This window comes from Lathamus discolor, chromosome 7 (assembly GCF_037157495.1).
Source record: "Lathamus discolor isolate bLatDis1 chromosome 7, bLatDis1.hap1, whole genome shotgun sequence".
NCBI lineage: Eukaryota > Metazoa > Chordata > Aves > Psittaciformes > Psittacidae > Lathamus > Lathamus discolor.
The window spans coordinates 18,465,611-18,488,524 of NC_088890.1; the positions used below are offsets into that span (position 1 = coordinate 18,465,611).

Here is a 22,914-nt window from a genome sequence, read left to right on the forward strand (position 1 = left end):
GAATGGGGTGTGTGTGGAAAGGGAGGGAAAAGCAAAAGAAAAATCACCCCAGGTAGCACACTGGGACCCCTGCTGATGCTCTCTGCTGTGTTTTCTTCCCCTTTGCTGATGCTGCTGACCTCCTCAAGCCCACAGCATCTCCTGCTTCCTCAGCTGACATGGCTCCCATCAGCTCTGGCTCCTCCACATGGACTTCCTCGGGGCTCCCCTTCTCCTTCGTGTCCATGGCCACGGGGATGGGGCCTTCCTCCAGTGGCAGCCAGGCCACTGTGGCCTCAGTGGTGACCAGCACCTTGCTGGCAGGGCTGGGCTTTAGCGGCAGTGGCATCTCCTCCTTCCCTAGCAGTGTATGGCCAACCCGGCTCCCCGCGGCGGCTGCCCCCAGCAAACAGGCAGGACGGGCTGTGGTGGCTGTTACCGAGGCTTCTGCTGCCGCCTCCCCTGGGCCAGAGCGGGACTCGGCACTGACAAAGGACAGCGAAGGAGCCGAGGAGGGGGAGAAAGATGAAAAGAGTGAAAGCGAGGATGGGGAGCGGGAGCACGAGGAAGAGGAAGAAAAGGATGCTGAGAAGAAGGAGAAAAGCAGGGTGACGGCGGCTGCGGAGGCGCACAATAGCACGGAGCCCAGCGTGGCCGTGGCTTCCCCCAACTGGACTACTGAGGAGGAAGGAAATAAAACCATATCGGGGGAAGAACCGAGCCAAAACATCCCCACGGCTGGAGATGCCGAGGAGGAGAGCTTTGCCGAAGCAGACACTCAGCCCCAGCAGCTCCCATCCACCCAAGTGCCGCCAGCGTTTACTGACGAACTGTACCTGGGGAAGATCCCAAGGAGACCAGAGACAACAAGAAGACCTTTTCTGAAGGAGGACAGTTTTCCAGAGGAATACCCCTCAGATAACAAATTCATCACCATTAACCCAGGTGAGTGACCTCCAGGAAAACTGGTTTTACCGGCATAAGACTATTGGAGTTAAAGATGATCTAGTTCCAACCCCTATGCCATGGGGAGAGACACCTTCCACCAGACCAGGTTGCTCCAAGCCTCAGCCAACCTGTCAAAGGGGAATTTTGGGGATAATTACACAATTCACATTCCCTACTAATTTCCAATATATGAATTTTTGTGGTGCCTGGCTTCATCCCATGGGCAGGACCCAACCCACAAATTGGTATTGGTGAGAGCAGAGGGGGAAGAATCATCCTTTTGTATTCTTGGGACACATTCACGGTCCTTGTAGCTTATTAGAAAGAAAAACCTGGAAAAATGTTAACCCCCAACATGCTGCATTAAGAATTTTGTTTAAAAATATAGGGGAATGCAGTGAACTATAGCTGTGAAATTAATTTGCAAGAGTGGGTGCTGTGCTGAGTTGGTGTTTCATGGGAAGTTGCTATATATGCTATAAGCAAATTTAGTTTATCTGCAGAATTCTCCTTGATGGGGCTTTGAGATATTCTCCCAAATACAGTATTATTGCTGGTTTATTTCGCACCATAAAACCTATATACTCTGATCTTCCAAGATAAGGCACCTCTGGCACTAGGGCTTGTTTTTAGCTATTAAAAAGAGGAAATAAAAGCTTAGCCAGGCAGAGTCTGGTATTTTCTATGTTTGTCCTGATGAGAATTGCCAGAGCTCCTGTACACACCAGCTCTGGATGTATGTCCCAACTCCACAGTATGTACACAGCAAATATGACCTTTTGGAGGCATGCCCAGGTGATCTGCATGTTCACCAAGCCCTGCGTGGTCAGGATTTGCTGCACAGGCTTATGCAAACACAGTGTTTGCAGAAAGTCCAGTGCATAGGCACATGTTTCTGCTTGGGGAGCTCCAGGCTCAGATCTTATAACTGCAATAAGCAAGTGGAGTGCAGGCCTATGGATTTATTTGCAGAGTAAGGACTGAGATTTAGGTACAGTGATGAGTTTATCTGAGCGATTATGTGTATTAGCACAGCATTTATAAGATAGTGCACATCTTTTTGTTTGGATAGTTTTTTACTGTTGCTGTTTATTTTGCTAATCTGTAGACTGTTCTGTATTTTTGTTTTTCCATCAAAGCTGTTCTAGAGTCAGAGTACTGTGAAAAAACCTCACATACTTATTTTTCCCTACATCTATAAACACAAAACTGCAGACATTGTGCACTCGGTTATAGCTCAGAACCAGTTTCAAGAACAAAGCTCAATCCAATCTTTAATAACATTTGTTACAGAAATCCTGACATGACTCTAATGCCGTGAATCATTACTGTTCTGTAAGAGATCAGATTAACAATGCAGAGACCAAGAAACCTGCACCAGGTGGTGCTGATTTTTTTACGATACGCTGCTGTTTTTCGTACTCCTCAACTGGAAATCTTCTTCAGAGTCCAGTGCTCCCACTGAATATGGTTTGAGATGACTGTCAGGCAGCTTTCAGCATGCCACCTGCCCTAATCACCTTTTTAACAGGGAGGAGGGATCTTGTCCTAGCCATGCTTTGCAATGTTGGGAGTAAGCATTCAGCACCATTTAGGTTCAAACCCCAAGGATTAAATCTGCCTGGGTAAACCTACCTCTGAAATAGCTGTCTTCAGTTCTTCCTGCCTTATGCTTCTCTGTTTTTCATGTGCCAGTTTCATGGATGGTCCAAGTACAGTGTCCATTATATAAGACCTGGAAAGAGCCTCATGGCCTTTTTTCAGCCTAATAAATTGGAGGAATTGGGTAGTTGGCCTTCTTTATTAGCTCATGACAAAGGGATTGTTTATTAGATTGGTTTTTATTCTGTGGTGAAGTTAAGATAAAAGATTAAAATCAATGAGATGAGGAAATATTGTTAATATTCCTACAAAGTACTTACCGGTTATTGTGAATCGTACCGCTTTAGTCTGTAGTGATTTCTGTCTCTTTTTAGCACATAGAGAACTATCACTGAAAGAAGTTCAGCACAGCTTTGCCTCCTACTAGACAGGCTCTTTTAAGAGCTCTGCTCACTTGCAGGATTGGAGGTTGAAGTGACCCTGCCTGAAGACTGCACGTAAAGACGATCAGTCTTGAAAGGACTCTGCACATTAGGTTTTCTATGCTTATATGTGGAGGGATGATAACTTAGTAAGATCACTGTGTCTTTATAAAATGACTTCCATGTGTAGGAAATGAAATCTGAAATAACCAGCACTTGTTAGCTGGAGGAAAAGATAAGTGAAAGAGATCATTTTGAGATGTGTCTTAGTGGCTGTGGGACAGAGGCTTTAAGCCTCTTTGTACCAGGTGTGAGGACTCTGTCCTTCGAAGTTTCTTCAGGCAAGTCCTTCTTTTGTTTGCATCTTGTCTCACCAGATACCTGCAGTGCCTAGCTAAAGTCTGCCTAACCTGGAATTTGACCAAATGCTTTACTAGATGTGTCTGAGTAAGGCCTGGCTGGCCTGTTGGGAGTGCTACCCCTGCAAGATGACTCTTGGGAATGCAGAGCTTTCCTCCAGCCTGGTTCTGGGTTACCAAAGACACATGCCAGCAAAACCCACAGCGGGTGAATTGGCTCATCAGTCACGCACTAGCATGAAGCCTAAGACTAGTTGCTTCAGCTAAACTGTTTCCCACAGTAATATGGGAATTGGCAATTCATACAGACCGACCTAAGTCAACAAGGAGTGGAGTTCAGTGGAACTCCAGACATAAGCAGGACCTCTTCCTATGAGAAAGAGCCTTAAAGGTTTTCCATAACAAGGTAAACTTTTTATCAAGACAATGACCAGCAAAGCCAAGAAGACATTGACAGAAGTGTCTGAAAGCAGTCTTGAGCATGAAGACAGTTAAAGGAGGGTGAAGGCCACTTCCAAAGTGAGGAGAAAGAACTTCTGCAGCTTATTGTCTCCCATAGAAGGCAGGAACTTTTTTGGATGCATCTTTTCTGCAGGAAAGCAGCTTTTAAAAAGCTGTCAGGGTTTCAGAAATGTTTCCATGAGCAGAAAGTTTAATCATTTTAAAGAGCAGAAAATTGTTTCATAACAATATACACTTGTAAAATTAATTACATAGAATCAAATTAGCAGTTGTAAGCAGATAACTGAATGGGGAAGTACTCATGAGTGTGGATGATTAGAGGAGAAGAGGGAACACGTGAGAAATTACAGGGAAAGTGCGAGGCCAATTAGTACAGCAAGGCTCATTTTCTTTTAGTGCTTATTTCACAGGCACATACACACACACCTCTCCTGAGGCCGTGTCATTATTATATTCCAAGTGGCATTGGCCTCTTCTTGTCTGGTGGCATCAGCCAATACTGATGATTTTCTTCTGTCACTGAATGCTTGCTTGCGTTCTCTTTCATTTTTCTGCTCATCCTTTTCTTGGATTTGATGCCCACATTATCCTAATTGTACCTTTGATCTGCAACTATTACACATGCAGCTGCTTAGCGTTGTCCACAACTCTCAAACCTGAACATGAGAAATACAGCAGTTAGAATGATGCTTTACCAAAAACAAAACAGAAAAGAAAGAGAACCAGCACGATTCAGTTCAGGCTAGAGCAGATACCAAACCACAGGCTTTTGGTTTGTTGTGCAGACAGTTAAACACAGCCTTTGTTATTTGACGGGAGATGGCAAATAGTCTGTTATGAGCAAAGGAATAAGCATCCAGATGGGGCTTTTGTCTGTGTCATGAGCTAGGACTGAGAACAGAGATTGTGGGTTTGGCCGTTGATCCAAACTTCAGCCAGGTCCTCCCATCCTTCAGTGCTCACCCGCCTCTGCCGAGTTCCTCCCACGAGAGGGCTTTGTAGGGAGATCATGATGTGCGGAGTTAGATTTCAGACCTGGTGTATGCTTTAAGCAGAGCCTGAATTTAGCGGTTTAGAACAGTCTTTGCCAGGTCTGAGGTTACAAAAGCCTTTTGGTTATAACCTCATTAAGATAATGAAATATCTGTGTAATTCTCCACACGTGGCAAGGATTATTAAACTGTATTTTTGTGTGGCACATGAGACACTTTGCATGGCAACTTACAGGAGCAAACAGCAGATTGGCTTGAAAGTAAAAGCATTGAATTACTCAATGTTTGCAAGCAGTATGAATTTTGAATATCTGACATCAGGATTAAATATGATTGGCATCAGTTTACAAAACAGTGAAAAGCCATCCTTAGTTGCGCAAAGCCTGTAAGTATGACTACTGAATGATTGCGTTTAAAGAAACAAGAAGAATATTGCTGCACAATGGCACAAGGCTGTATCAAAAGTAATACTTTCTTTTAAAGCGCTGGTTTGCCTTTTCATCATTTAAGGATATGGCCCATGCTATTTTCCAGAATGAATTGATACCTTTGTATAAGTCCATAACTTCATTTACTTAAAGGAAAGATGAGCAGGTGAATTTCTTCTAAGAGACTGGATGGTCAGAGGCAGTTTGGCAGTAAGGGGTTTCTTTTGGCTTGCAGAACACACGTATTGTCCAGGTTAATGGTATCTGCAACGGTACAACAAACAGGACTTTGTCCTGGTTATTTGTGCAATGGCAAGGGATGATTACAGGTAGATAGGTTATATATTACAGCTATGGTTGCTTATTATAGCAAGCAGTGTTACTTAAGGGAAATAAACACATTTCTATTCTCAGGAACCAATTACCAAGAATACGTGGAAAATCAGTACATTTCACAAAGTGTAGAATGCCCCTTTCTTGCCTTGACCTTTGTGCAAGAGCTGCACTGCCAAAGCCTCTCTTGCTGCGTAATGCCCTCTAATGATATCTGTGCTGGTGCTTCATCCATCCAGGGCCTGGGTGGAACTGCTGAATGGGTGGTTCACAAGAGTTAGGGTTTTTTCCAGACACAGGATTGGATTTAGCAGTGCCAGGGCTTGTATCGTGTGGGACCTCCTGAAACAGATATGCTGTAATAATTTTTATTCCTTCCTACTGGGATGGGTTCCAAGCCAGTAAAAGGCAAACTGAATTAATTCAACGAAGGCATATGCCACTGGAAACTGTTTACATTTCTTAGCAAAAATGGAGTTTCCTGGTCCGTTTTTTAAGCTTTCTTCCCTCCCAAGTACAGCGTATGGTGGGCACCGTTACAAGGATATGCTGTTGACTCTACCAAGGCTCAACATTCTTGCTTTGGAAAAGAGTGAAATGATGACTATTTTATATTTTATAATATTTTGTAATGTAGGAGAACAGGAAACCATGAAGGCGTAGATCTGTTTGGTTTCTGTGTGTATTTTCTTCAAGTCTTTTTCCAAGTTATCCAGTGTGCTGCCTTTCCTTAGGCTCTTCTGCCATGACACTCCACAAACAGGTGCCAGCACTCCAGCTGCACTGCTGTTCTCCTGACCTCAGCTGTCATTCTAGGACAATTTTTATTGGCATTGGTTTCTTTAAGTTCTCTCAACACTTAAGCCGTGGAAAACACCTAAGCCAGCACAGGATCAGTCTCTTTTTTTATTGAAGCACATCACTGCTTGGGCATTCCCAACTGGAATTTCAGGGCCGGCCATCAGCATCCAGGAATGGCATTTGCTATTCTCGGCACTCAGCTTCCTGAACACTTTCTTGTCCTCGCATTTGTGGTATAGGGAGTTGGCAGGGTCAGGTAAGTGTGTTCTCCGCAGTAGACTGGGTAAGAGGAGCATCACGAGCACTGCAGAATTTGTGCGCTGGGATTCCAGCCCATCCTGTGCTTACAATGGAATTTAATTTTCTTCCCATGCAAACAGAAACATATGGTTTTGTGTTGAAATATGTGGCAGTGAAACTAAACAGAATACTGTCCTGGGAGAAGAATGAAGCAACGCCCTAATGGATGTAAGGTGGTGGGACTATTTAACCCTCCTACAAAGTTTTATTACATTGCGTGTTTTTTTGCTTTGTCCCTTTTACGATTCTGATTAGTAACACTTACCTCACAGGCTTAATTTTTTCATGCTGTTAAATGATTTGAAACGCACTAATAAAACCCTGATGCCGCAGGGCTCATGATTTTTGCAAGTTTGGCAAATATAGAGAATAAGCCTTTGCTGTAATTTTGGGCTTGTTCTTCTCATTCTTTGCTAGTCAAGGAAATCAAAGACATTCAATCAAAGTGTACATTCACTTCCCCCAAACATCCCTCTGATTAGCACCACATTTAGGCTGCTTGCTAAAGGGCATTACCTCCATCAGCCTAGTTCTTAAAACTAGAAAGATTTCTTGCTGGGCTTGCAGCAGCCTGCAGCCTTGCTCTGTTTTCAGCAGTCAGGCAAAAGCATTTACAATTAACCTTTACTTCCATGTTAGTTGAATTTTACTCCTGCCTATGGAGGAGTATAATCTAAATGCTATTAAAATAGAGTATGACTTCATATTATGTGACATCTGGTGACTTCCAATTATCTGTGTTTTGCCTGCCTATGGTGAAAAGGCAATTATGTTCTTCTGGCACGATTTGCAGCAGTTTCAGAAGATATGATAATACAGTACTGAATGAGGGCAAGGAAGCACATTGGTAAGGAAAGACTCACATAGGCTAAAAAGTGGAAGTCAAGTGTGTGCGTTTCAGTCCTCATTGGAATCTGAAGCTGTTCGCAGTAATCCTTTCCCATTACATCCTGTTGACAGGTATTGATCAACTACCGCCTGTTTGTTAGGAAACATGAATAAGCTACAGAATCTGCTTCTGTATCTTTCCTTTATTATTCTGTCTTAAACAATTTATTCATTAAGTCTACATGAATTCGCACAACTTAGATGCCTTCAGAAATACGTTGGTATAGTGTCTATGCTCATTGGCTCCAGTGCTTGCAGAACCTCTAGATACTCATATATGATAGGGTAATTTTAATGAGGTGCCATGTGAAAAGTAAAGTGGAGTTACTCGGCCAGATCTCAGGCTATTGACCAACTTTTAATTTTGTTCAAAAGCTGTGGCATAATGATGTCTTCTGTCAGTTACAACACATCCTATCCACTCATTCATCCATCCATCTTGACAATCCATATGCTGACAAGCGCTTTCGTATGCAGTAACTCACCAGATTGTGACAATTCTGCAAATGATGTGGCATGACACCCAACATGTTGAGGATTTTTTTTTTATTTTAAGATGTTACCAAGGAATTCGTTTCTGAAGCAAAGTATTACACTGAGCTCTGCAATCAGGGCTGGCCGGTAGTGTTGAGAAACCGAGTGCATTTATCTGCAAACACTGATGACGGAGCAAAGCGTTTACTTTGTTACTGGGGTGAAATGACTCAGTGGAGTTCTCCACATCTGATAATAGGTACTTGCACGATAGAATCCTGAAATTGTCTGTGAGATTGTAATTACAGGCAGTAGTAAAATCCAAGCCATATGTGGCAATAAACACCATACTTTTGTACTCTCATGTCTCAGACTAAAGACAAATGGAGTCCCACCCTGCAGTTAGAAGATCTTTGCTCTGTTTACTCATATCATGTAAAATGGACAAACTACTTGTTTTGCTTACACATTTTTCCCTACAATAATTTGCTTTCCGTTTACTGATTGGTTTTGTTATGTTTTTAACACACAGCTGACAAGAACAGCTCCAGCATGGCCACAAGACCTTCTCCTGGTAAAATGGAATGGATTATCCCGCTTATTGTGGTCTCAGCACTGACCTTTGTGTGCCTCATTCTTCTCATTGCTGTGCTTGTCTACTGGAGGTGAGCCTATTCCCTTTTGACTGGAAACTGATTACGTTTAAGACACATTTCAGGTGGTGCTTTTTAATGTGGTCCTGTGGTTTTTATAGTATTAGATGTTACGGGGATAGATGCATTAGATAACTTTTTGGATGCTAAAACAGCTCTGTTGGTTAACTATTCAGCTGTCTTAAATATGGGGGTTTGTGTCAGGAATATGAGCTTGGTAGAGCTGTAGCAGTGGTACAGCCAGCTGTAATGCCAACAGATATTTTCACGATTAGTCTCTATATATAGGTAATATAAAAGTATCTTTCTCTTGGGTTCAAGAAAGGTGGTCGTGGGAGAAAAGCCCAGTGAGACTGGCCTTGCTTCCATGGGTGGCTTTGCGACAGACCTCCTCTGTGATCTTAAGCAGTTCTTTTCTTCCTTTAACTGTACTTCAGGAAAGGAGGATGAGCTTGTTTCACGTTACATAGAAATGTTCCAAGTAGGAGTTTTTAGCGTAGGTGAACTGTTCCGAAGTGCAGCTTGCAAGGTCTTATAATGTAAAGATTGGCTCTTAATGAGAAATACTGTTTTTTGTACCAGTGGGCATTGGTTCAGTTGTGGCGACTAGGATTAGCATCAACAAATCCATCTGCATTTGATTTAGAGTAAATCAAAACCTGCAGCACCTTCTTGTGCCAGAACCATAACCCAAAGACACCTCATTTGTCTGGTAGTGAGGATAAACCAGGAATTAGCCTCCTTTATTTAGGAATTACTTCAAAATCTGAATAGATGGGACACAGAAAAGTGCCTGTGATGAGAAATAACAGTCCATTGATCATAATATCTGCAGAATCAATTAAAAAACCCTACCAAGCTGGTTTTCAGTACACCCATTTTGCTGGCAGTTAACTGGCAAATTGTTGAGGCTGGGGACATTTGAAAGACTATTAATAAATAGGTGACAATAGTCATGTAAAAATCATTTCTATTAACATTTGCAAGTAATATCACTGCAGTAAGACAATGAATAAAACTGCAGTGATGAGTGCACAAAAGCTGAAATTGGAAAGGTTCAGAAGATCCCATTGTAACATCTTGTCCTCCAATATGTGTTTTCTTCATTTGAAGGACTAAACTTAGTCACAAGCCCTTGAAGGATATGGTATATACAAAAGCACTGTAATGTAGGGTTAGCAATATTTATCTTGTGTTGGTACAAAATGCTCTTCTGAGGAGGAAAGGCTTTGCAATAAAATGCTAAATGCTATTATCAAGAAGAATGTTGATGCCTCTCATTGTTTGGAAGATGTTTCCATTCCCTGCAATGACACTAATGGATTGTGAGAAATAATTGCAAAATTGGTGTTTGATTCACTCAAAGAGTAACAATACCATCTTCAAGGAGATATTAAAGTTGGAAAGCACTGGCTTAGTGACCAATTGTTAGAGACTCATCTTTTATAAATACTGGCTTCTACTATAGATCATAATATTACCCGAGTCTAGAATTAAGTTATGTTAATTGAAGTTAAATACTTTTTATCTTCAAAATTCCTAACCATCCACCTTATAAAATCTTTATTTTCTTCATAATAGCAAACACACACATAAATTAATGAAGTTACATGAGCAAAGACTTCAACTACAACTGAATCACTTTTCCGGTAATGTTTGTTATTTTGCATATTGACAGTAATTGTTTCGTATCTGCTCTCTGTAATATGCATGAATAGTTAACATTCATCAGTGGCTTTGGTAAAACTACAAGCATTGTCATTAATACCCTTGACAGCAGTGGGGTTTTTTTGTGTGTGTGTGTAAAATTGAGACTAAAAAAAAGGTGGAGATTAGAAGTTAATATAGACATGGAAAGTATGTGATGCAGAAGTCCAAATTTTTTGATAAATATAAAGCGGCAGATTGAGGAACAATAGAACAAACTTGAAAGTGCATGGGTCCTAGCTTCAAAATCATCTCCTGTGTCTGCCTTCATAGATCCGAGGGAGTTTTTTAACCAATTCAGAGAGCATAGGAAAAAGTGAAGGTGTGTGTTAGGATAAATCAACAAGCAATTACAACACGAATCGCCCACAGTAACATTTCATGTTGTGCAGACCATGTCACTGAAGTAGCAACACAGCATTTTGTGTGCCCTTTCCAGTGTGGTTACCTTAGGAGAAAAAAATGTTTCTCTCCGTGAGTGTTTTAAACTAAAGAAAAATAGATCCTCAAACACTGCCGTCTAATTTGGAAGTTTCAAAGGAACAGTGATTGGGATTTTCAGGAAGAAATATTTAGCTTAAAATGTAATGGGCAACATATGGAATAATTTGCTAAATAACACTATCAAAGCAAATGGCATGAAAACGAGTTTGAGACTGATATTTCAATAAGGGAAACATGGTAGTGAAATGCACAGCAGAGAAACACTTGTTCTGAAAGGATAACCCTCCAGAGGACAGGCGTGCTGGACCAAGGGGTCTTTTCTTGCACAGCAGTTCTTTGTTTTGTTGTGAGAAAAAGCATTGCAAAACAAACCCCAGAGAACTAGAAAATGCAGAAGAGACATAGGTACCCTCTGGCAAAACATTTTGAGGGTAAAACAAGTGATATTTTCACTTTTGTGCCTTTGAGCATTTATGGGATTTGAGACCAGAGGTGACATAAGCAGAACAATGAAGCAGAGAGAAGCCTTCTGCTTGTTTGCGTTGCACTGATGCCCTATTATCCAGAGACCAAAAAAAGGAGGTTAGGAAATTTGATTGTGAATGTTTGGCAAAATGTTTATCTCTGTTTGGATCCTTTGTAACTCATTCCGTGATACAGCAATGAAATAAGTTTTGTGATGATGTCTTGTTGTAAGGAGGCTTCATTTTCTCTTCCCTTTATTTGAAAAGGAGAGTGATAGGAAGCATTCATTGTTTGATGAAGTTTTTCCTTTCTTTATCTGTTGAGCTTCCATGCTGTGCTTATTAGAGACTTCTTGTAATTGAATACGTTTGGAAATGATCTGTGCCATTTCTGAATGAGACTCCCTTACTTGCAGAGGTAATTTGCTGTTCTCAGTTCCTTTTCCATGTGGATGCTGGACAAATGGCGAAAGAATATGATTGATATTAAAGAGAAAGGGTCACTTCTGTCTTTTTAGCATGATGGCCATCTCAGTAATGAAAAGGGATGGGAACTTGCAGGCAAGCAGCAGTTCTGAATTACCTTCCTGCTAAAGTTCCCTTGAATTCAGTACTTTTAATGGCACTGCTGTGAAAAGGGTTATGTGATTTTAAGTTGGTCGAGTGGAAAATAAACTAGGTCAGCATAATGAGGCTTTAAAACTTGTGCTTTTATCCCAGAACAATGAGGAGAGCACTGTTGCGGGATGACCAGGAGCTGCTGGGGCTGGTTGGCAGTTGGGTTTCCAGGGCAGGAGGGACAATGATGTCTGTAGCTTAACTTTACTTCTGTGCATCTTTGATTCCTCTTGAGGAAAAGCTGGCCTTGGCTGATCCTTGAGCTGTCATGGGAATAGTGAAGGGGACTGTTGCTCCCAGGACTTCTAGTGCTTGAAACTTCAGCATCAAGCTGAGAATGTTAAGTCTTAGCAGACCGAAAAGGTGAGGAGACCACATCCTTGTTTTACTCAGCAGGTAGATTCACCATTTTCTTCTGCAGTGGCACAGTGGTATTTTTTCTTTTCTGCTTTCATTCCTTTTGTACTGCTTCCCGAAGTTGTGTGCTGTAAGGACAACCACTGAGTATTTCTGAGAACTATTCACTGGGATAGATCTTTCACTGGAGAACTACTAGCTCATGTAGAGCCCTTTAACGTGCAGTTTCCCAGCCACATTATTTTTGCATTTCTGGGCATTTGTTTTGCGTCTGTGATTTTCTACCCAGACTCAGTATCATGAGATCCTTCTGCAGTTCTTCAAGGTCATTTTAAAACTTGACTCGGATTGTCTGCAGTCTTTGCCACTGTTATTCTCACAGCCTTTTCAACAAGCTCTGAGAATTGCAGAGTGTGTTTGGTAGTGACCTCCAAACTATTTAGGGATTGAGTGTGACATCAGGTTTTTTGCAGCAAGGCATGTTCTATAGTATGCTGAGCCATAATATGGCTTGAAACATGTCTTTGCTAGCACTTCCACTATATTCTGTTGCAAATTGAACAGGTCCTGAGTATTGACACTTTAAGGGAAACCCAGGGTCAGTGCCACTTTCTTTTTCACAGAGGTGCCGGAGGGTGACTTGAGTTGGGAAATCAACTAGAATACTTTGACACACATTACGTTCTGTCATTTAAGGGGAAAAGCGTATTTTAGGACTGACTGGTGACCTTCCACTGTTTGTTTTCCATTCTGATTTTTAATCTAAACACTACACTGCTATAGACTATGGTTTCGAAGGGAAGAATAAGCAGAGAATATTAAGAAGCAATTAAGATTTTAGAGTTTAGCCAACAGCAACTTTCAAATGGGAACTAAATTATAGCCATTCCTCATTTTCAGCTAAGAGGAAGAAATTAATTCACAACTATAGCTGGAGAGTTTTCTTTTTCTTTCTTTTGAACAGATACCATAATTCACCTTGAATTATTGCCGCCATCAACATCGTGATCCCAAAGACAAAGCGGGAATATTGTATTGCATTTCTTATTAAATCAAGCTGTTTATACAGTGCTAATATGTTTACATTCAGGAGGGATTTTTGGAACAACACAGCTGCTGCCTTTCAAAGAGCAAGCAAGCTTGCATTGCTTGTTTATAGTCATGTGTGTATATGAGACAGCTTGGGGAAAAGATGCCTCTAATTTTCCTTAGGCAAAACCCTGTAGAACTTAGCAGACAGTAAGAATTTTCTTGGTTTTGTTTGTTAAACATCCTGTTGAATTGAACAAAGTCCTTGGGACGAGTTCTGTGGCAGAGGCTCGGACTTCTCCAGCAGTGTCTTTCTGTGCAGAAGAAATGACGCTGAGCACCAGAAGACATGGGCTCTTTTTCTGACTCTCTCATTGATTTTCTGTGTGACCTGGGGCCAAGTCACGGTTTGACAGTATTGCTGTTGAACTCAGTGGCAAAGACCTCACTGGGAGCAAGCTCAGGTGTTCAGTATTTCAGCATCTTGAGTTCTGTCACTGGTAAAACAGCACGAAGGAGGTTGGTCAGCTGTATTTGTAATACAGAAATGAAAGCTGCAACGTAAGACCAAGTTACCTTGTCTAATAACTCTGCCTTGGAAAACTGCCATTGATCTGGGGAACTTGCACATCTCCATAGCTAAGAGTGTTAAAACTTCAGTCTGGAAGAAAAAAACTTCTGCCTGTAGCAGGTTGTAAAAAGTGCTGGAATTGTTATTTGAACCTATCTCTGGGTTTTATTTTATGAGTACACAGTGTGTTGTTCATCTACTGTACTGATTGAAAAAGGAACATTGCAAATTTACAGACCATTGTAAAATTGCTTCCTTACAATGGTAAAAGCTGCTCTCAGCTTACTCTGAAATATTCCTGATTCCGTTCATTTTCGCTCTTGTGGAGGATTCTAGGTGGTGACACTTTCTGAGAGCCTGTCTGTTGATTTTAGGAACGCCTCGGGTGCAGTTGCATGAGTATTTATTTCCGCAGCAGTGGTTCAAGCAGCCTCCTCCATTCCTGCCCTTGTTCTGCCCTCTGTGACACCAATGCAAATGTTTGTACAACCATGTGAGGAGCTGGGTTGAGAAATAATCCATGTTAAAAAAAAAAAAAATAGAAGAGAGGGGCTTTTGTGCCCTGATTTAAGCCAGATTAGCTCCTGGTCTGATTCATGTGGTAACCGGAGTTGTACCACCATAAACTGAGAGACCAGCACAAGGCAAGAATGAGCAGGAAGGATGGGCATGCTCACGCTGACACTGCCCCCAGCGATGCCTGAGGACCACATCCCAGGTCCTTGTGCTGAGCTTGGGGATGGCAGTGCCCCAAAGCGCAACTCCTGTCATCACAGGCAGTGATGAGCATTAGCCAGCAGGCAAGAGATATCCTAAGCTGGGAGACGGGTAACATCACAGGGAGACGAGGGGAAACATGGAGGTGAGTGGCTTGCCTGAAACCTCTTGAAGCTTCCATCTGCTTTTTAGTGAGCAGATGTGCCCTGCTCAAACTGAACAGGGCACACCTTCATTTTCCTCTGGGAACAGCTACATCTAGTCTTGTATGATGACAAACAGCCTCAGAGGGATGGGGACGGTGCAGATCACTGCCTGGCAAGTGGGATGCAGCCTAGCCTGGTTCAGAGCCCTCTGATCTCCCTGCCTCAACCCAGGCAATGCAGGAAAAGCACTTCAGCTTTTATTGCAAAAGATCCAGGTTGTATTTGATTTTGCCAGTGCCGGAGGTAAAGGTACTGAAATATTAGGCCCTTTGTGTGCTGTATCTCAAAGCACTGGTCGTTTTCATTAAAAGGGAGCAGGCCTGTGATCAGCTCCCTCTTATCCCACACGGGGAACCGAGCTCATCGTTTGTGCCGACGGCAGGCAGCTTGCTTTCAAGCCTGGAGCTTAGGGCAGCTGCCGGTTGCTTGTTCTAGCTGTTGGTATCGTTCTTTGAGCACTCTTCATTCTTCCATTATGAGGAAAATCAATATAAAAACTTTTCTGACAGCATCTGTGCTCTTTCATCCAGCAACACACAGCCTGGGGCAAGGGGGGAGAGCCCACAAGGAGATCTACTGACACCAAATCCTAGCGTGCCGCTGCTGTTCCTCCCATTGTCGACTTGCAGGCTTTTATCTTCCCATGTAGGAAGCTGGGAAGGGTCTGGTCTGGCTGTTTGCTGGGGCAGTGGGACGCCTGGGTGTTCTCCGTGCAGGCAGGGCTGGGGTGGGTGGACACAGCTGTGTGCAGGGGAGTCCCGGATGCGCACCCAGCACTAGCCATTCCTCCGCAGCTCCTTGCTCAATAACCATTTCCCAAATGGCTACTTTAGGGCCTTTCAGAAATCACAAGAGTTGTCAGTTGTTATAGTAACGGACCCCCTGCTGCTGAATTGGCCCTGAGATGCCCATTTGGGCTTTTGAACAGACTAGCTCAAGCTCATTAGACAAAAAGGAGAGAGAGACAGATTTGCAGATGGGAAGTTGCTTTTTAAGCGTGCTGGATGATCTGTTCAGAGCTAGACTGTGGAAAGGGGCATGTTCTCTCATTATATGCCTGTTACTTTTACTCTTCTTTAATTTAATTAACACTAGTTTTCCTTTTTCTTGCAAAACAGAGTAACACAAGATTTCCATTTCCTCGCTGGTGAGGCCAGTAGTGTGCTGCCATTTCACAAACCAACAGGTTTTGTCTTGAGAAAGAAAGAAGTTGGAGGGGATTTGCCAAGCTTAAAGCAGATCAGTGGTGATTTCCAGAATTATCGGGATATCTGAAAAGCTCATAAAATAGTTCCTTTAATCCTAATTATGCAGCATCAGGAGCAACATCTAAAACCAGTAAGCACATTTTGACCCAGGACTGTCCCATTTCAAGGAAACAGCGCAGTCTAGATTTTACTTCAGGGTTAAACCTGAGCAGTCCCATTGATTTTAGCATATTGACTTCTGAGTAACTGGTATCAGCTAAATCAGACCTTGCCTTTGTAAATTTGAGTCGACACGACTGGAGAACCTGTATCGCCTTAAATTGAAAGTGTGCAATTGCAATAACAAGTTCCTTCTTGCCAGGTGTTTGATGCCAGCTTCTTCTTGTGTCACGCATGTCCAGCCTTCATCTGAATTTCATGAAGCAATGTTCTCCTCTCAGCTGTCCTGTAAATGAAAAGCAAATCCAGATTTATAGCAGGCTGGTCTACCTCCAGGTGTAAATAGGGGAGGACTATGGGTGTTCCTGTGTGATACATACTTTTTTTGAGGAACTTGGTTAGACCAGGGCAGGCAGGGTTGTTAGCTGAGAGGGGAAGCAAATGCTCTAATGCATGAAAGAGGATTGCAAGGAGTACATCATTTTCTGCACCCATTGTGATGGGGATGAGGAACCTTTGGCTTAAATGGCCACAAGAGAGAATTTTAGGTTTGACATTAGAAAAAGCTTCTTGATAGGAAAGATAATAAAGCAGTGGTCTACAGAATTGCCATCATCTCTGGGTTCCAAAACAAGGTTAAGCTTCATTTGTCAGGAGCACCACAGGAGTCACCGATCCTGCATGAGAGCTATGAGGCCTGTTCTCTATGGTGTGAGCTTTAAAGCATCTGTGCAAACGTTAGAAAAGAGGAGGAATGGTGTAGTGTGATAAATTGTCCTGTAAATCACAGGTTAGAAGCCTGAAAAGACCTAGTTTAAATGCATTATGTTTAAAGTGAATAACATGAAGAGCACACGTAAGAATTGAGGGGAGGAGAGAGCAGAGCTCCAGCTCAGAAGAGTGAAAGGAAGATAGAAACGGGCAGGAAAGAAACTGCAAAGGCAGCTTGCAGAGGACAACTGTGTCAGAAGACCCACACAGGTTGGTGGAAGAAAACCTGTTTGGAGTTTTGTTCCATCTGTTCTCCTGCAGCGGGGAGCCTTGAAGTAGGGATGAGTAAAGAGTACAACAATGATTTGAAGTTTAAAAGCAAAACAGAGGAGAAAGAGTTGGTATAACTGTGGTTTGTTGCCCCCCTTGTGTGTTATTTAAGGCACCATCTGCATTGCTCGTGTCAATACTTGCCCCGTTATCATCAGTGCTTGCCAACATGAGGCCACCCCTGGTGCCAAGGGCAAAGACCCTGTGAGCAAGCCCCCATGGTGACTGAACCTAGACATCCCTGGGGAGGCTGTTATATGAAAATGTTTCTTGGCAAAGGGAATGGTGATTGCTCTAAGAACCAAGATTTTACATCTCTGAAACCACCCGTCCCAGCACCAGCAATCCCTGTGCCTGTTGGATTGTGACTGTTTCTAACAGTACCTTTAAATGAGATTTCCTACTCTGAAACTGTGTTTGTTCTCATCTCCTGGGCTGTTCATACCATGTGGGTCAGTTGTGTAAACATCTTTTCTGCAGGCACTTTTGTGGATGTGGCCACTGAACTCAGTGGGAGCCCAGATCTGCATCACCTTTGTTTTCAAAGATAATGTCAAGCATGCAATTGTAAGTCAAACAACAGGAGAATATATGCTTCAGTTGTGAAAGACTGGAACTCAAAATACCAGGTCTGTGAGCTTGAAAACTCCCAAACAAAGAAAGTACACTTTTTTAATTTGCTGTAGAGCGTCTATGGGAGCTGAGACACTTAGGCTATACTTTGCCCACAGGCCCACACAGTCCATCCCTAAAGGGCATGAAGTCTATGCAAAAGCCTTGGCAGCAAGTTGGAAAACTGCTGTTGACACCCCTGTTTAGAGGTGTAACATTGCCAGAAATACCTTCTTCTGCAGAGAGAGCAAAGGGGAGCAGACAAGGGCAGCTGAGGTCAGGCAAGAAGGGAGCTGCAGCGCAGCTGCAATTGATCTTTCTGTTTTGTTTCTGTGGAACTAATTAAATGGATTAATTGCAGGCATTTTGTGTTCTGGAAAAGCCTTCCCCAGTGCTGCTGTAATGGTGAGGTCTGAAAAATAACAGGGCAAGATTTTATCTGTGCAGTAACTGGATTAAAGGTAGTAATTTACAAGGCATAAGTTTGAACAAATATTTTTCACATATTCAAATGTTGTAGTTAAGCTCCATTAAGAACTGGTTTGTGTCTGCTGAGAAATAGCATGCTAGGAGGAGTATGGGTTTTCTCATAAGCACATGGGTAGAGGATGCCTGGTACCACTGCCTTCTACTCATATGTTAGGTCTTTTGTAAGCTGTTCTACAAGAAACTTTCCTACGACTTCAACATTTTTGAACTCTGGCTTTTAAAGCTATGATAGGAATTGCAAAAAAGAAACAAATTTCACAAATGCTGTGAAATAAAATCGCTTAAAAGACTATTTCTTAGGAAGATGATTTATTCTTTTTCTATTCCCCTTCTGAGCTCAAAGGAGGAATTTAACTCGCTGTTGTTTGATCTGTGCTGGTTTGTTTTCTATTGCTCTGTTGCTAGTTTATCACTTTTCTATAAGATTCTTAATATGTAAGAGTAAGTTTTAAAGTATATACAGGTATCTTTGAAGCAGACTGGCTCTCATAAATTGGTAGGTTCCGAGCTAGAGGAATGCCTCAGACAAACTGTGAATGAAATATCCTATAATACAAGTAGATGTACCTAGAGGGAACAGTATACCTCTGCTGTGAAACTGTGAATTAGCCACAGCAACCAGATAAATCATATTTTTTCTCTCTCCTTGAAACCATAAAACATAGCTATTGAAGGGGCCTGTGCTGTCCTAAGTCCCACAGCAGCATTTGGACTAACATTAGCACTAGCTATTTCACAGCAGGATGTGGTCTGAGTGTAAAATTATAGGGTAAAAATATTAAATCAGTTCAGCAAGCTTAACTGCTCGGGTAAATGCTAGGGATCAGCAGACTTGTAAAACAATAACAAGCAGGGGTGGACTTAATTTTACTTTTGTTAAAACCTGAGAAGTTCAGGGGAAAAATCATGCCTTGGAATGCACAGCACATGTTGTGCTGCTATTGCAAATAACTGCAGGAATGTGAATCCATTCAGTTTCTTGTAGAATACTGATTTTGTTATTTTAAAAGAAAAAATCTCCTCTGTTGCTATGAGCAGCCTGTATTTTACTGACTTACAGTTTAATAATCCATTTGAGGTCTAACTTTTAAGCTGAAGCAAGCGTAGGTGGCGTGCCTGGTTCTTGACTGGGGGGTTGTTTCATGTTTTGGAAATCCTGTCTTTTCCAAAATAGAACAAAAAGGTTTTGAAATATCCTACAAAGTGACATTTCCAAAGGAACAGAAATATGCCCAATTTGAATTTTAAAAATACTGGTAATGTTAAAAAAGGAAAAAAATCAAAATATTTCTCAATAATGACAAATGTTCTATTGCCTGAAGGCTCAAATTTGTTTCTTATTTTCCTTCTGATCAAATTATCAGTTAATTGATGTATTTCTGCAGTGAGTCACTCTCTAAAACCCTTTCTTAACCACCATTAAAGTTTCCAGTGAGTGCTGGTAAAATTCCTTATGTTTTGTAGCAGCACAAACTCAGCTCATTCACCCCCATCTCAAATACATTTTAAGCTGTTACAGATTAAGGCATATTCTTGTTATGCCACAGGTTGGACTGTGTGCTGCTCTGATGAATCCCTGTGGATGGGGGCTTCTCCAAGTCAAGTATAAAGGGATGATGTCTTTGCTTTTGCGTGTGCATGAGTCTGGTGATCCAGGTGCTCCTCAGCTGGAGCAAATCCCTCACTAGTAGTGGATGGAAATAGGAAATGGGGTTTACCCTGCTGATGGATATTTGGCGTAAACATCAGGTTTGAATGGAAGTGAGAGAATAACCCTCTGCAAGGAAAGCAAAGGGAGTGCATCACCTAAACACGTGGGAAATTACATCTGCCAACCTCATGGTTTATTAGGAGCTTAGTGGTTCATCAGTGAGGAGCATTTTAAGCTATTAGAGAAGTGATGAAAGTAAACTAGCCCGCGAGCTTCCCAGCTACCTTCCAGCTCTTCTTAAGGTATTCATTTCCCCAAGCCAGTTCCACTGTAAGGAAGAGAGGAGGAATGTGGAGGGATGGGCACCACAAGGGCAGAGGATGATGAGCCGGGACCAGGGAGAGCCTCTTCTCCCACAGTGCCAGTCTGTGCTTCACCAGCAGAAGTGATGCAGATGAAGATCAGAGCAGCTGTGTAATGCTGAGGGCATGGAGGACTTCCAACCCCATCAGAACTCAAAATGATGATCATTTACTCTTCATACAAGTTTCCTAAATGTCAGTGATCGTTTGTAAAAGCAACTGGTGGTATAGACATGAAGGGAAAGCTGTGAAGATGCAGTCCTCATACCTGTCATGTTTGGGATTTTTGTTACTTGTTTTAATAAAAGCCTAGGTGCTAAATGTACTGGAATAGTTAGTCTCTTCCCATTCACACAGCTCCTTATTTTGGAAGCATTCAGAGTGCAATTTTAATCAAGGAGTAAATGAGTTTGCTTTGCAGTTTGCTTTTCAGAGCCTGCAAGTTCTGGTTTTGTGAGTTAAGGGTGAGATGAATCTAGGCTTCTTTATCCACATAACCAAGATTTACACAAAAGCAAAGGAAGATTCTCCTGGCCCTGCTATCCGTACAGGCTTCCTGTTCACGTGAATGACCCATGTTTTCACCACTTTCCACACTATTATAGGTACAAACAAACCTTTTAACCTGGAAGGGCTTTTCCTGCTGTTTATTCTTCAGCAAGCTTCTCTGTAAGCTTTGCATGAGAGAAGTTGCAGTCATGTTTGCTGCTAATGCCTTGTCTCCCTACAACTGTACGCTTGTCCCTTGACCTCGTTCTGTTTAATTTTGGGAATGGGAAGAGGAAGGGAAAGAAAGATTTAACAGCCTACCAACCATCAAGGATATTTACTTGGTTTACATCTGCCAGAGTTACTCTGAGCATGCTTTGTGATATTGAGGGGTGTATACACCTTCTGTTTATCACCAGTAATTCCTTATTAGAGAAGCATCTAATGATAATCAATAATTAAGTAACACCATTCGCATGGACAAATCAGCATAGTTGGACTTGGGTGATATTTAATACTGAATCTAATTGGACAAAGCAATTGTATCTCTGTGGAGGTCAATCCTAAAGGAGAAAAAAAGTTAAAAGGCTTTTTAAAATAATTTGGGAAGAGAAAATATTCTCTTTTTTCTGAGACTGTGGAAATCAAGTTCCTGCTTTCCAAAGGAAAATACAGTAATTAGGAAATTTGCAAATGGAAATTAGTCTGTGTTGGGCTTCGTCTTTATGTCATTAACTGGAGTCTTTAATTAGCATATATATTATTCATGTTTCAATATAATCCATTTTATAAGTCCGAGTGCAAATATAAAAATCAAAATGGGCTTGATGCACCCTATTGTTCACATGCAAAGCAGCTAACATAGATGTAAAGATATGAGGTGAATTGAAACATTCATATTTCATAAGGATGCAGTCTCCATTTTCTGAAATTATGGCTTGAACTCTTATTCTTAACTTTTTCTCATTTGCATACATATTAGTCCCTGTTTAAATGATGTGTTAATTCTATTCATTAGACTTCAGTGAATGCTTCTGACTCTCCTGATAATCAAGCATAGGTCCCTGGAAAGCAAATTATGAACTTTCGTGTGGCAAACCCCATTGTAAACGTGACATTTATCACTGCAAAGCCAACTCATGTGGAGCACTTCGCTGCAGTCAGGAGGGCAGAACCCTTCTTTTTGTGCTTACTCTAGTGACTGTAGTCTATGAATAATAAGCGGGCCCCAGGTCCCCAGTGTCTCCTCGGAAATGATTGGGCACTTCACAACCGTATCACCCTCTTGATGGTAAAAATGCCAATTCAGCTCTCTGGGGAAGAAAGAGTAACTTAACTCAGGTCCTCACACAAATATCTTTAAGAAAATGGGCAAGCAAGAATCTTCTGCTCCACATAACGTGATACCAGAGGTGCGAATCTGGGGACGCACCAGGGCTCTGCAGCTCTCTGAAGTGTATTTGGCTGTCAGTGGCTTGACTTGGCTTTGTTGGCATCCAAAATGTGCTTGTGCTTCAGAACCTGCAAGAACAGTAGCCCTGAAAACAAATGCAGGAAGGTGACAGCCATGCAACAGGAGTCCTTTTTCTGGTTCTCTGAGCCAGACCCTGTAGCGAATGCGGGAGCAATCTGTGGGAAGGGGCAACAAAATAGTATTGGAGTCAGGTGCCTGCTGTTGCATATTGGTTTGGCAGACTGTGACAATTCATCTTCTTAATTCTAGGTATAACAGCATTGTTATCCCAGTGTAAACCTGAGGTGATCGATCATTTTGGAAGGTTTTATGTTGATGGGGTGAGCACTGAGTGGTGCCACACAGGGAGTTGCCATGTGTGCTATGATTAGTAAAATAAATTGATGGGAAGAAGAAAGATTCTTAAACCATCACTACAAGGAAATGCTTGACATCTTTAAAGTCCCATAAGTTTAGTTTCCATTTGGTTTTTGCCGAGTCTTAGCCTCCTCAAAAGCAGCACTGATTTGCTGTAGGAAATCGGTTTAGCTTTTTGTGGTAGCAGAAGGTTAGAGTTCAACATCACTATTTTTGTTATCCACAGAGCGACATGGAACGAGTTCCCTGTTGTATAGTTTAAAGGAATAGGTGGAGACTACTAGAAAGAGACCTGTTGTCCCTGCAGTATAGCTGTAT

At 42.0% G+C, this 22,914-nt stretch overlaps 1 protein-coding gene across 3 annotated transcripts in view; it reads left to right on the plus strand.

Moving 5' to 3' along the window:
• PTPRG (protein tyrosine phosphatase receptor type G) overlaps nt 1–22,914 on the plus strand; it is a 407,805-nt gene that overhangs the window by 332,854 nt on the left and 52,037 nt on the right. For all 3 annotated transcript variants that reach the window (XM_065687094.1, XM_065687095.1, XM_065687096.1), the window contains 2 exons: nt 129–924; nt 8,521–8,653. In XM_065687094.1, coding sequence (XP_065543166.1) covers nt 129–924; nt 8,521–8,653 — 929 coding nt within the window. The remainder of the gene's footprint in view (nt 1–128; nt 925–8,520; nt 8,654–22,914) is intronic.